General features: G+C 35.8%; 1 protein-coding gene across 9 annotated transcripts in view; it reads left to right on the forward strand.

Annotated features, from left to right (window-relative positions):
• CACNA2D1 (calcium voltage-gated channel auxiliary subunit alpha2delta 1) overlaps positions 1-13,844 on the forward strand; it is a 387,883-nt gene that overhangs the window by 322,421 nt on the left and 51,618 nt on the right. For all 9 annotated transcript variants that reach the window (XM_061467295.1, XM_061467296.1, XM_061467298.1 and 6 more), the window contains exons 13-15: positions 8,754-8,832; positions 10,836-10,885; positions 12,444-12,533. In XM_061467295.1, the coding sequence (XP_061323279.1) occupies positions 8,754-8,832; positions 10,836-10,885; positions 12,444-12,533 (219 nt within the window). The remainder of the gene's footprint in view (positions 1-8,753; positions 8,833-10,835; positions 10,886-12,443; positions 12,534-13,844) is intronic.

The raw sequence follows: 13,844 nt of genomic DNA on the forward strand, positions 1-13,844 counted from the left end.
GGGAAAGATTTCCTGTAAATGTGTTCTGCTGGGAATGAGAATTTCCAGTGGCACTTCCCTTTCCCCCTGTCCTTTTACCTTTTCTAATACAAGTATTTGGCATTTGCATTCAGTTAGCATCAGCTACTCTTTTCCATGCTGTACAGGAACTGGAATAATGGAAGTGAAGAATAGAAGGAGTGACTATACAAATAGTACACTATTTTCAAAGACTTTGCATGAGAAAAAAAGGCAGAATACGTGATTAAATTAGTGTTTGCAGTATTCAGTGTAATATTAAATATTCCTTTAAATCTGTAGCTGATAGTTGTAATATTTCTTCCATGAATCTTATAAGGCCAAAGTTAAAAAAAAAATGCTTAGTGTCACAATATGAACCATAAATATCTCTCTAATTAATCTGGTCCTTTCCAGCTGCTGAGCTGCCTCCAAATGTTGTTTTGACTATCTAAAGAAAAGCCTAAAATGCTTTTAATCCTGAGTACAGTGGGAATTACTCTGTCAAGTCCTTTGTCTGGTTCCTGATACGGGCCACCAAATTTACAAGGAACTTTCATAAAAAAAATTACTCTTTCCTTCAGGGAATGCTAAATGCTGAGTGTCAGGGACAAATAGCTTAGGGAAAGGAGGAATTTAATTGTCTTTCATTTCAACAAAGAAACTTTGTTATTAACATAACTAAGAAAGGAAACAGACAGAGTAAATAGAACCCAGGTAGACAAGGTAAAACGTTCAACAGCTGAATTGTTAAAAAGATGACAGTGTAACTTCTTCCTCTGAAGACTAGGAGTCAGGCTGAGTGGCTAGAAAATCACCTGATCCACACTGAGTGCTTTACCTTTTTTCTGAGGTGAGGTGGAGTAAGGTGGTCTGGTGAGAACAGCACTTCGGTTGGAAATCACAGGAGAAGCAACCCATGCATCAGCATCCTTTGATCCAGAGCTACAGCCACAAATCTGCAGCACTGAAGACTATTTGAGTACTTTGGGATTTTCTGGATAAAATCCCTTTCTGCCTTCAAGTAGGAGAGCTAAGCATACAGCAACTGCATTGCACTCTGTCAGAGACACCGTATTAGTCTAAATGTCTTAAGGCATCATTTATATTAGTAAAGTTACATGGGGCCGAAACATGGGCTTGGACGCTGTCCTGCAATCATTTATAGGTATTAACTGTTAGTTAAAGCTGAGAAGTTTTCAGCCTCTGCCAACTGGCGCACTCCCAGATAAGGTTTTTGGGACTCTTCCTGGGGCAGCTAGGGGAAGAGGGAAGGAACACTGGCTTAACTTCAGTGCATATATGTGGGCTCTGCTGCCACAGTTGCTTTTGAGGCTGGAGCATGGAGCAAGGCACAGTTTCTGGTAGGGTTGACATAGTCAAATTGACTCTCAGACATCAAACACATCATTGTGAAGTCTTAGTGGTGTTTTTGAAAGCACAGCTTTTCTCTTTCTTAACACTGCTCCTGAGACTAATGCTGTAATAAGTTAATAAACCAGAGCTGATTTATATCTACATCTAGAAAATACTGAGATTAAAAACTTTATTTGTGGAGACAGTCCAGTACACAGGGCAGAGCTCCCTCATCATTATGCAGGATTCCTACATTAGGTCTAAACTAGATAAAAACTTAAATGATCACGTAATCAGTGGTCCATCTATCTAATTTTAATCAGTTTAGCAGAGGTGGATTAGTAGATATCAGCAGGGTATTTATACCTTTATACTTTTAGCCATACAACAAAAGAGGAAGGGGCGCCGCAAGCTTTCCCTTTAGTGCGCGGGGAGTGAGTTGCTGTAGTTCCACAAGGTGGCACTAGGAAGATGTAGAACAGTGTAACTGAATTTGTAGGGTTTTTAGTTCTGTGAGTGTTAATTCTGAATTTTTTCAGTATGTAAACCAGAATGGTGTTTTCAACCTCTGCACTAGAAAATATCTCCACTTTAATGCAGTTATGTCTTCTTTGTGAGGATTTTTTTCCTCACAAAGAAGAAAGATAAGCAAAACCACTATCTTAATTTCTGGAATACTTTGCAGTTCTCAAAACATATTTCAGGGATTTAAGGCATTCACTTTAAAATCTTATTCAGTGGCCATGCACCTTTCATATGCTATGAAGACTTCAGGTACAATCCTCATCTTTTAGTTCTTTTTATAGAGTAATTGCATATAACTTATCAGTGTTCTTGGATCTGTTCTCCTGGTATCTTGAGATGTGTTTTGGGCCCACGTTATCATTAATCAGAATCATGTCCAAAGCAAGTGAGAGTCTTCAATAATCTCTTAACATGTAATAAATTTTTGGTCTTTTTTATTTTGTGATACAAGTATTAACATTAGTTTGTAATGTGAGCTAATTTTTGGTGTCATTATTTCCTTTCTTTATTAAACTATAATTACACAGACTATAATTAGGCTATGAATTCATAAGTTAGCATTGCAGCTTGAAGTTTGAATTGTAGTGAATGAAAGATATTAATGATAGAGAAGACTCCATACATACATGGAAAGCCTGAGCAAAATAATTAACTGTGAATAAACGTCTAGAAAAGTAGTTCCAAGGACTTGGACTATTAATCTCAGTTAAAGCATTTTTCTATTTATGCCAAGGATACTACTTGCATAGTTAAATGCCTTGCTGAATCAGAGCATAGGAGGAATCAATTATGGAAACACTCAAGCAGGTGTTTTATCAAACATATTAATACTTTCTTTAAGTCCTTATAAATTCAGAGAAGTCCAGCCTGATATTATCTTTGCATCTAAATATTTGAGAGCCGGTTTCCATGTGGGTTTTTCTCCTTCAGTAAATACAAGAGCAGGGTGGAGGCTGGAGAAATGTCCACAATTATCCATAGTGTTTAATTGTTCACAGACCCAACAGTATGGTTCTTGGCCTGTGGCAGTTGGCTCTTTTGAACTATGTCTGGGCTCAGTTCAGGGGGTAACATGAGCCAGGGCCTCTTCTCAAAAGATTTTATAACAAAATATAATGCTACAGGCTTGGGGAAGAGTGCCTGGAAATCTGCTTAGCAGAAAAGGACTTGGGGTGCTGATTGATGGTTGCTGAACATGAGCAGCTGGTGCCCAGGCAGCCAAGAAAGCAAATGGCATCCTGGCCTGTATCAGCAGTAGTGTGGCCAGCAAGGCCAGGGCAGTGATCATCTCCCTGTACTGGTGAGGCTGCACCTCTAATCCTGTGTTCAGTTCTGGGTCCTTCACTATAAGAGAGTGGTGGAGCGAGACCAGAGAAGGGCAAGAAAGCTGGTGAAGGGCCTGGAGCACATAATTTAGCTGTAAAGATGTGAACCATGCTGTGCTACTTGACCTCATGGCCTGAAAAAGAAAATGGGTTATGTCCCATTTTATTTACTGCATAAAGATAGACTCAAGCTTCACTCCAACACATTGTTGTGTTACTCCTGCTGTTAAACACAGAACTATTTCTCTTGTTCCTGTGCTTCTCAGGGAAAAAAGAACTGCTTTACCTTTATAGATAAAACCCAAATGGTTAAGAACTGCATCCCTGGATGTCTTGAATACAGTAGTTCATCGTGACAGGTTATGGACCAGAATTTAAGTGAAACTGCATTTTGTGCTTCCTTGTGGCTAATCCCAGTGGTTTGCTAATGACTGTGTAGGGTTTTCAGATCATCCTCTGAAGTTCAGTTCTCAGTTCAAATAGGTCATAAATGCTTTCTGGTCTTAGTTCACAGCAGAATCCGAAATCATCTTCAGATTTCTGCCACAGATGTAAAGACGGTAAGGCAAAAAGTGCATTCACAGTTTTAACTGTGGCAGCTTGAAAACCACTTAACAATTCCCTGATCTATGGCAAAAAAGCAGCAAAATGATTAAGTGGTTTGAAAGCTGTATGTACAAGGGATTTAGAAGACAGAGTGCATAATGGAATATAGAAAAGCAGTTTTATGACTTTATTCAGCAAAATAGGCTTTGTATATTGCCCTATTTCAGAATTATATCTATTAAGTATAAACTTCAAACAATCGTCACATCTGATAATCTATAAACACAGCATTGGGAAAAATAATTTCCTGGATCATGTTGAAAGTACTGATTTATTTATCCCTTTCTATTACAGCTTCTCTTGGTGGATAGTAAAAGCAATTATCTGCGAATCTTTACTTGAAGTTACAAAGGCCTGATTAAAATACTCTGAAGTCATATTGTTATCATGAAAAGTGAAGTTCCATGATGAGATCAGGTTTTGATTCAGTTTCTTGTGGTCAAGCACTCCTGCTATTTTTACATGATAGACATAAAATGATGGGATCCATCTTGCGTACATCTACTTGAGTGTAGCTCTCTTGATATCTGATAGAAATATCTATATCCCAAAAAGTCAGTTTATCTCCTCCTAAACAAAAAATGAAAAGATGCACATAACTGGTTATTGTGAGCTCTCTCCTGCAGCAACACAGAATTCGAGTCACATAATTTATCTGTCAAAAAAGATGCGTGTTCATCCACTCTGAACTGCTTGCAGAGTGGTTGTAGCTCCTCAAACTTTAATAGGCTTACAATTATTTCCTACACATATAGGTAGTGTTCTAAATTATGAGTGTGATTTGGTGCTTAGTTACCACTTCCAGTTAACTTCACTCAAGCTGTTAATTTTCTGTAATATTCATAATGTGATAAACTCAAAGGAAGAGTCTAATTTAATCTTTGTTTTATACCAATAGCAAAATGAAGAAATAGCATAAGTAAAAAGCAACTGAGGTCAGTAGGGAAAGCAACCTTTTAATGGTTCTTCATTTCTCACTTGAGTGCCAGTGTCCCCCTAATATCTGTAGCAGTCAGAATCCTTCTACTCACCTTGTTTTTTATGAGCTTTTTCTGGTAGGGAGAAATACAAAATAAAAATAAAATTCATTATATGGTAAGGCAGTTTTCTTCAATACAGTACTACTTCCTCTATTTTCTGTAGCTCTCTTTTTTTGTCTACCACTTCCTCTCATTAGGAGTTGGATATTTGCTTGTTTTCCTTCAATATCCTTCGTAGAATCCTAGGATGAGTCAGGATGCAAGGGGCCTACTGAGGTCTCTATTCCAATGTCAGGAATAAGATCAGCTTTATCTAGTCCAGTCTTTAAAACCCCAAAGGAGGCAGGCTTTACAATCTCTGGACAGCCTGTGCTGCCTGTCTGACTGTCCTTACATTCATTCTACACTTGTTTTGCTTGTTATTAAGTACATTGCTCTACTATTTACAGGAAATGAATAATACAAAGAATAAAAGTTTTTGTGTTTTCTCTCCAAGATTAGTTTCAGAGTGAGAAAAGTACAGATAATTAGCTACCCATTACCAGCACATGATATATTCCTGACAGAACTAACACAGTTCTGTACTTGAACTCTCAGTGGTAGAAATTAGAACTTTCATATTTCAGAACAGTTTCAAGACTGGGCTGGCAGAGCAGCCTGTTGCTCATCTCTTGTTTTCCATTCTAGGGGGATGAGTTTCTAGAGTACTTCACTTCCAATAGATCCATTGAAAATCAGAATGACAGATTTTTTTTCTGACTCTTCCATTGTTTTTTTATTGATTTGCTTCATTATGAAAAGGATAAATGGACCTCCCTTTTATGGAGGCAAGGCTGCACTTTCCAGGGAAAAAGTCTGGGGGACAGAAATGTGGGTCCTCTGGTGTAGGTGGTTGAGAACAAGTCATAGCCAAAGGACCCAGGAACCTGCAGTTTATGCAGAACCTAACAGGCTTCAGAGAAGCACGGAGAAGAAATAAACAGGATTTGGTGGTGATGAAAAACAACTTTTTGGGATCAAAGAGTACTTGGCAGTTTGCTTCAACTTGGAAATCAACTTCGTTGGTAACCAAACTTAAAAGGAAGGACAGGCAAAGGGAAAGGTGCTCATATCCAGTGTCTCTGATCTAGTTGCTCCAAGTGTTCTCAGTCATATATTTCCTATTAGATGTAGTTAAATCAGTCTTTTTTAGTTTAAAAACCCTTTGTCTCTTTGGCGTGATATCTATAAGGAAGAGGTATAGACAGATGGGTCTTAGTCCTTTGGCTGACTCTGGGTCCTGTCACAGAAAATGTTAGCACAGAACATGTTTTTTTGCTAAAATTGGCTTGTTTAATTTGACTTGCTGACTCATTTTTCCAGCTGGTCTGTCATTCTACTCAATACCAGATGAGGCAATAGGAAAAAGAAAACTCTTTTGAATGTTCCACCCTCTTGCCAAACCATGTAACAATTAAAACCTCCAATTTTCATTGCAGTTTTTTATCTCTGTTAATTATCCAAGGAACAGTAAATCAAATATATTGTCCTCTGCTTGTTGTCAATAATTTAAATTCTAAATTCTTTATAGATTTGTTGCAGATTTAACATGCTGCTTCTCTTCCCTAAATTACATACAATTTCACAACTTGAATCCAATGCAGTGTTTCATTTTTTACATTTGAGATCAAATGCTAGACCGTACAGTCTAATTGACTCGTGTTTTATATACACACACTAGCAAATCCACATGACTCTGTTTTAACTTAATTAGTTACTTTTAATCCAAAAGAGACATCAGGTCACTCAACTATTTAACTAAAGGCTTTGTGGGGTTTTCTTATTGCACCATAATTTTTGAGAAGAATGTATTTTGAATCAAGTGTTCAGTGGACACTAGACTAGACTCATCACTAGCACTGGTGAGTGCGAAATAAAGAACAGAGATATAGTAGGCAGGGACCTTGTGAACTGAGAGATACCAATAGAAAATAATATTGTGATATTCAGCTTAGAAAAAATAAATAGTAGTTACATAGAAACAGAAAGATCCATTAAAAGAGTTATAGCTGACATTTTGTAAAAGAGGTCGAGAATAAACAGGGGATGGCAAATGTAACTTGAATTTATGTGATACAGTATTAAAAAAGTAAATGAGATGTAGGCAGATCAGGTGAAGTCATGTTCACACTATGAATACTGATATTTTCAAGATAATAGAAGGCATTTTTTTCATGTCTCTGGCCATATAAACTACGAGAACAAAATCTTGTCACATATACAGTCATTCCTTACGATTCTGTGTAACTAGGAGTGTTAATTGGCTTGAGTAGTTATTGAGAAACAACCCTGTATGGGATAGTTTTATTAGTTTTTAAAAGAGAAAAACTTCAGATTTTTTCTGTATTTTAAGAAAAATCAAACACCTGAATCAGCATTCAGTGCAACAGAATAGTTGCTTTAATCCTGGTTTTAATTGTAGAAAAAAAGGGCTTGGATGAATAAAGCAAACCAAAACATGCTGTTAATTAAAAATGACAGGTAGCGCAAAGCTTTATTCACCCTTCTTGCATACAGGGGTCAAAACTACTAATAAAGTTTCACCATTTGCTAGTTGCTGATTGATGATGTGGAGCTATTCCTGCAGCTCTTGGTTAATACATGTGCTCTGATTATGTCACATTTTTGTTGCTTATTTGACAAATGAAGGTATAGGTAGTAATTGCACATGCTAAATAATGTGATGAGAGTTTCTATAAGTAATAATTTAAAAAAAAGAAAAATGGTCAGTAGTTTACAAGGAGTCTGCAGTTTTATATTGTAAATGTTGTTTAAAGACAACATTGCCTTATTACTGAGTCATAAGCTGCATGCAAATCAGTTGTGTTATGTTTTAAACATAGTCATCAAGTTTCATAGAAAGGAATTCAGTCATGATATGTGATTTGTAAAGTGAAGTGGTAATGTTAAAGATCCATAAAGGAAGAGATGCCTGAAATGGAAAAGCAGTCTGGTCCTTGGACATTCCTGCTGAGGGACAGGATAACAGTGAACAGCTTATTAAAACTGTTGGGAAATTATCATTCCCATCTTTCACAGAAATGCTCAGCTTTGGAGCAAAATATTTATTTAGCCAGACGCTGAAACATAATATTGGTATTTTTTTCTGTGTATTGTGGGACTTTTAATATTTATACAGCAATACAAGGTTGGGGTTTTTTTTTTCAAATAAAATAACTTTCATGGAAAATAATTTTAACCAAAAAAGCCTGTTTTCAGTGCAAAACTTGAACAGAATTTGGTAAATTCTTCTGAAGCATTGTCTCACCTCAGTTGCTGAGATAGACTGGAGTTGCATTGTCTAAACAGAATTGCGCTTATAATGCACATAGCTGTAATGAATATCAAGAGGTTAAAGTTAAATATCTGAAGCTTAGCCTTCTATGAAATTTTGTTGAACTAACTTAATGATTTTACATGAAAAAGACAAAGTCTGAGTATTTTTCTGTGATACCTGAATTTCTTTTTTTTTTTTTTGTTGCTGTTCCTGAAATTATTTCCTTCTTTGAACTGTTTTGATTTCTACTGCCATGCATATGTTCATTTTAATTCATTGGTAAGCATCTAATATTGATAGGAGATTATATCAACTAACTTAACAAAACCTGAAAAGATATAATTACCACCTTAAGGGAAAAAAAAACAAACAAAACTGTTTCATGGATGGTAACCAATTTAAGAGCTTTGAAGTATGAAAGATGTATGAAAGAACATTCTTCTTGAGTTCTACTTCATGGACCAATTAATAGGAATGCATAAACTATCATAATAATGGTGTATCTATTATGATGATAAAAAATGGAAACTTCACAGTTGTCTTTTTTCTGTTCAGATGTATGAAAAACCTAAGTATCATCAACTGGAGAGTCACAGCTAGTTAATGACATGTAATTAAGTTATATGCATTGGTTTCTACTTTGCATAGGTACGTGTGTTCACATTTTCTGTTGGTCAGCATAATTATGACAAAGGACCTATACAGTGGATGGCCTGTGAAAATAAAGGTACTGTGTTTTTCTTTAAGACTGTTCTTTGCTGGAGCTTTGGATAGGTGGTATCTTTATTATTCTCTAAAAATTACAGTTTTTTGTTTTCAGACTGCTTTTTTAGCTTTATTGTATTAATAAAAAAGTTTAATGAAATAATGTGCAGATGAATATATATATACAGATGTAAAAAATAAGCCTGCATATTTATTTCCTATTTATTTAAAACTTTATATTGTAAGAAAAAAATCACAGTATTTTTCATGATAATAAGATGTTATGGTTCAGTTCTGAGAAATCTTGTAATAGTCATCTATGAAAAGATGAAAGTGATGACAGATAAGAAATTAAGTAAAGCTGATTTATATTAAGAGGTCTGGACAAAGGGATTTTTTGTTTGTTTGGTTGGCTGGTTGGGTTTCTTTCTGTTTTTCTCCAAAACTTACAAGGGACCAGATGACATGATTTATTTTTTCCCTTTTTGATGAAAATATCAAAATGATTCTTGTTGTTATTTCTCAGATTCTAAGAGCATCTTACAGTTTTTAATTTTATCCTGAAACTATATCTTAATTTAGAAAAAAAATAAAAAAGGTGAAAGTAAGGAAGTAAAATGTTTTCTCCTAAAATTTCTGTATGAAAAATGTCATCAGAAATATTAAAAAAAGAGTGTGAGGAAGAGGTGTCTCAAATACGTTACACTATAACTATGGAACAAGAGATAAAAGATACATGCAAAACAGAGAAATTATCAAACAATATTGTCAATATTTTAAACAGAGCTATTTCCAGGCCTGGCTGAAAATGTGGAAGTACTTTACAAACCAGTGAGATGCAAGAGGTGAGAGGTGGGATAGTTTTCGAGGGATCTTGAAAATTTAGACTGTAGGGAAGGAGATTAAGATACAGTTCTCAGGCATGACATTAACATAAACCACAGATAAGAGAAAGGTAGAGGTACAGAAAAAAATCATACAGAGTGTATCCTGTAGGAACAGCATATGTACTGTAGCCTCATGAGCCGCTCCACGTGCTGGAAGGTTATGCAGAAGATACTACAACTTCATGAAGAGCGGATTGTATTGTCAGATAATTACAGAAAATCAATGAGGGGTTTCTTGAACAGGGATTTTTTTGTCTCACATCTTTGTATTGCTGAATACTATGTGCATGTGAACTCCATTGTTTTAAAACAAATGAGGACCGGCTGGTTTAAAGCAGAACCACCCACCTATGTCATCTCTGTCATTTTATTGAGGCAAAATGATCATAATCTTCTGTCCAAAACTGATGTGATTATTTGTTTGAACATCCAAAGAAGCAAAGTTTTGTTTTTCCTTAATTAAAATCTTTAATTTATTATCAAATCGCACATTGTTTACAGCAAAGTAAATGACAAACCTCAAGACTCTAACTTCTCCAGTCCTCCAAACTTTCCTTCCAATTTGATTTACTTGGTTTGAAGCTGGATCTCAGTACCTGTCCTCACTCTTATTTGGTGCATATGGACAATATTTTTAATTCAAACAAATAAGTGATAGAATCTGTGCTGAATAAAAACATTTCTGTTGTTCAGTTAGAAGAAATACACATTAGATTCTTTCATTCTTTCCACAGAGTACCTGATATTTTTATAGTGTGAGTACTGTTGTGGCAGACTGTAGCTCTACTTGCATTTCTATATGTGTTCAGCATATAATTATGTTGTCGTCACAACGTATTAAAATGACCATTAAATATACTTGCACATGAGAGTAACTGGGAATTCAGGAGTATAAATTCAGCATGTTATCTCAGCTTTAAATAAAACATACAAAAGAAACACATCTCAGTGCTTAAAAGTAACTAGCTTGGCTTATACAGTTTGGTGACCCACCATATGTGGCCACATGTGGTGGCATCTACTAGAAAGTTATTCCTTATTTTCTATAAACATTAAATTAGAAATTACCAGATTAATTAAATTACTCAAGAGACTATATATTATAGTAAGATGGGTTTATTTCTATTCAAAATTTCAGGTTATTATTATGAAATTCCGTCCATTGGAGCCATAAGAATAAACACCCAGGTAAGTATGTTGGTCAAATCCAGTTGCAGTTACAACACAAAGAAGCGTAGTAACTCCTGTTTTTTAAATCTGTTGCAATTTGCCTCTGTATACAACACATTATGAACCGGGGGAAAAAAAAATTAAGGCTTCCTTGTACATGTGAAAGGATTATTCTCTTAAGTTATTCTCATTTATTTTCTTTTTTAGTGGTTGCATTGAGCCAAATTAAGATGTGATTCCTGTTTCCCTTGCTAGCTGGCCCACAGTAGCTTGCATGCATACTAGCCACACTAGCATGCTCTATAGCACCCTGACCTTGTGCACCCAACAGCATTTGAAGTGATGTGTATCCTGCAGACCCCTGCTTTGAACTCAGTTTTTCTCCTGGCCTTACATGGTCACTCTTTGACATTTAGACATAGCAGCAATTTTGTTATAAAGTTATATAAACCTAGTAAATTTTTATAGTGTGTCTAGACATTCATAGTAGTCTGTCTCCTGCCATACTTGCTTTGCTTCTCCACATGATGTGGAGAAGGCTGTGAAGGCACAGCCCTGCTAGAGCATCTGAATTCAGCTGGGCAGAAGCAGTGACCTGGTACAATAGGATTGATTCCTGGGCTGATCCAACCAGTCTGGGAGAAACAGAGCTTTTTTTTTTTTTTCCATCAAAAAGGATGCAGGAACATTTTAAGCAGACATGTGTAGATAATTAAGGGCACAGGACTTGGGCATTATATGATGTGATACAAACCGACAGGGTAGTTGTTTGAAAGTCCATGTATTCACATGTCCAGAAAACCAGGGAAGTGCCACAGCAGTTCTTTGTCCTTCCAAGGCCAGGCATGACATTTTTTGGCAGGAAATGAGAGTCCTCTTTTTGGCTTCCACAAGAGATCTTTAATTCTTTTAAACTCTTCCAGATAGTGTCTGGCAAGAAATATCCCTAACGTGATCAGACAAATAGAGAAGGTTGAAGACTGAAACAAGTTTGAGGGCATCCACTCCCAAACCAGACTAGAAGTGTGGCATCTCGTAAGGTCACCAGCTTTAGCTGTACTCCCAGACTCAAGGAAAGCAGGGACAATGAGGTTTTATGATTCTGTTTATTTTTTTTTTATTTCATTAGAAGTTGTGCAAGTTATCGCTGTAGGAGCTTAACATAACCAGCTGTTAAACCTCTCACTCTCCATTGCCCACTCTCTTACCGGTTGAAGGTTCTGCAGTGTGCTTGTAATTTCATTATGTCATTAGCAATTAATTTTGGGAAAAAATAGTCGGAATTCTCACATTGTGGAAAGAGAACAGTGGTTATGGATGTGCAAGATCCATGTAACTGAGGCCGTGACAGAGGAATTACCTTGGCAGTAGATACTAAAAACTGAAGACTGAATTGTTGGGTAGTACAGTTTTAAAGAAGTCATTAAATATTACTCCTATATTGGTGGTGAATTTTTACCCTTTTTATTTTTTTATCTTTTAATTGTTTTTATGTCATTATTGTTTATTTTTCATGCTATTTCTGGACTTTGAGCTAATAACTACCTTCTGATGAATTTATTACATTTTCTGGCAGGAATATCTGGATGTTTTGGGCAGACCAATGGTTTTAGCTGGGGAGAAGGCCAAACAAGTCCAATGGACAAATGTCTATCTGGATGCTCTGGTATGATCTGTGTTTACCTCTAGTAAAGTGCGAATCTTAGCAGACCAGTAACTGTCTCATTTTCCACAGTCCTGATGGCTAAATTTCCTACAGTTCCAAGCATCATATTCTTGCCTTTCAAGCATGTGTACAATTTCCTGAACTGCTGTTTCTAACGTGCTGCTCATTACTCACACCTAGCATCCTCCTAAGCATCTTAAACTTTAACAGAGGAAAGCAATTTATCCTAGACATAGATCTTTAAGTGTAGCTCATTCTTGCCCTCAACTTAATAAAAGAAAAAGGAACCAAATAGTTTTCTAGCTCTGTGCCTTTGCTGCAGTAGAGTTTATTTGCTGTGTTACTGATGAGGAGTTCTTACTTTTTAATCTCACATCCCCCCCTCAAAAAGAGTATTCCACGCAGAATGAAATCTGTCACTGTTACTAGGTATTTGTACAGATTTTGAACTTGGATCTTTAAACTATTATGATTATTGTAATTACTTGCTTCCTCAAGGTAATGTTTTTTTTTTTTTTTTATTGAGCAGTGTATATAGTGGGGAAATAAAAACATATGAAATTATTTCCTTACTGGTGAATTTATCACTTCAGTCTTGTAAAACAAACATATTAAGGAAACTACAAAATGCAAAGTATTATTAGCAGCAATCGAATCTGTTGCTCTAGATAACCTCCTTTTGAGTAATTCTAACTAGGCAAAAATTACCACAAAATTGTCATCTGGAATCATGCATTTATCCAAGTTCACATGGTCATCTAATGCCAATGTCAAAATCTGCTTCTTCCAGTCAGACAGAGTTACTGAAAATTTTTTATCAACACATCATGAATGTGACTCAGAGGAGCTAGTTTTTCTTGGAATTTCAATGGCCAGAAGTTCATTAACCATGTTTCCTTGGTTACTGTTGAGGTACTTACTGGAAACATAAAGGATGTTATGATGAAAGTTCATATATTCTATACATATCCTGTTGTAAAGCCAAAGCTAAATTTGTAAGTGGAATAGAAACATATCTCTTTAATGAAGTAAAACTTGTGGTAGCTGCAGACTTCTCTATGTAACTTTATATTTTTAGTGGGTTCATTCAGTCTTTCCTTCAAGCTTTTCTCCATTCACCTGTTATATATGTGTTTGTGTGTATATAATTTTATTATAACTTATTCATGATTATTGTCCTCCCATTATTTTTTGAGGGGGAGAGGGTATTATCCTCCATACATACCCCTCCATTTTGTTATCTATCTCTTCAATGCTCCTTCTAAAAATATCCTGTTATATATTTTCTTCTGATTTCTCTCCATTTCCTGC

This window comes from Pezoporus flaviventris, unplaced genomic scaffold (genome assembly GCF_033815535.1).
Source record: "Pezoporus flaviventris isolate CSIRO_AGI_PZ_B2104156 unplaced genomic scaffold, CSIRO_AGI_Pfla_v1 ptg000045l, whole genome shotgun sequence".
NCBI lineage: Eukaryota > Metazoa > Chordata > Aves > Psittaciformes > Psittacidae > Pezoporus > Pezoporus flaviventris.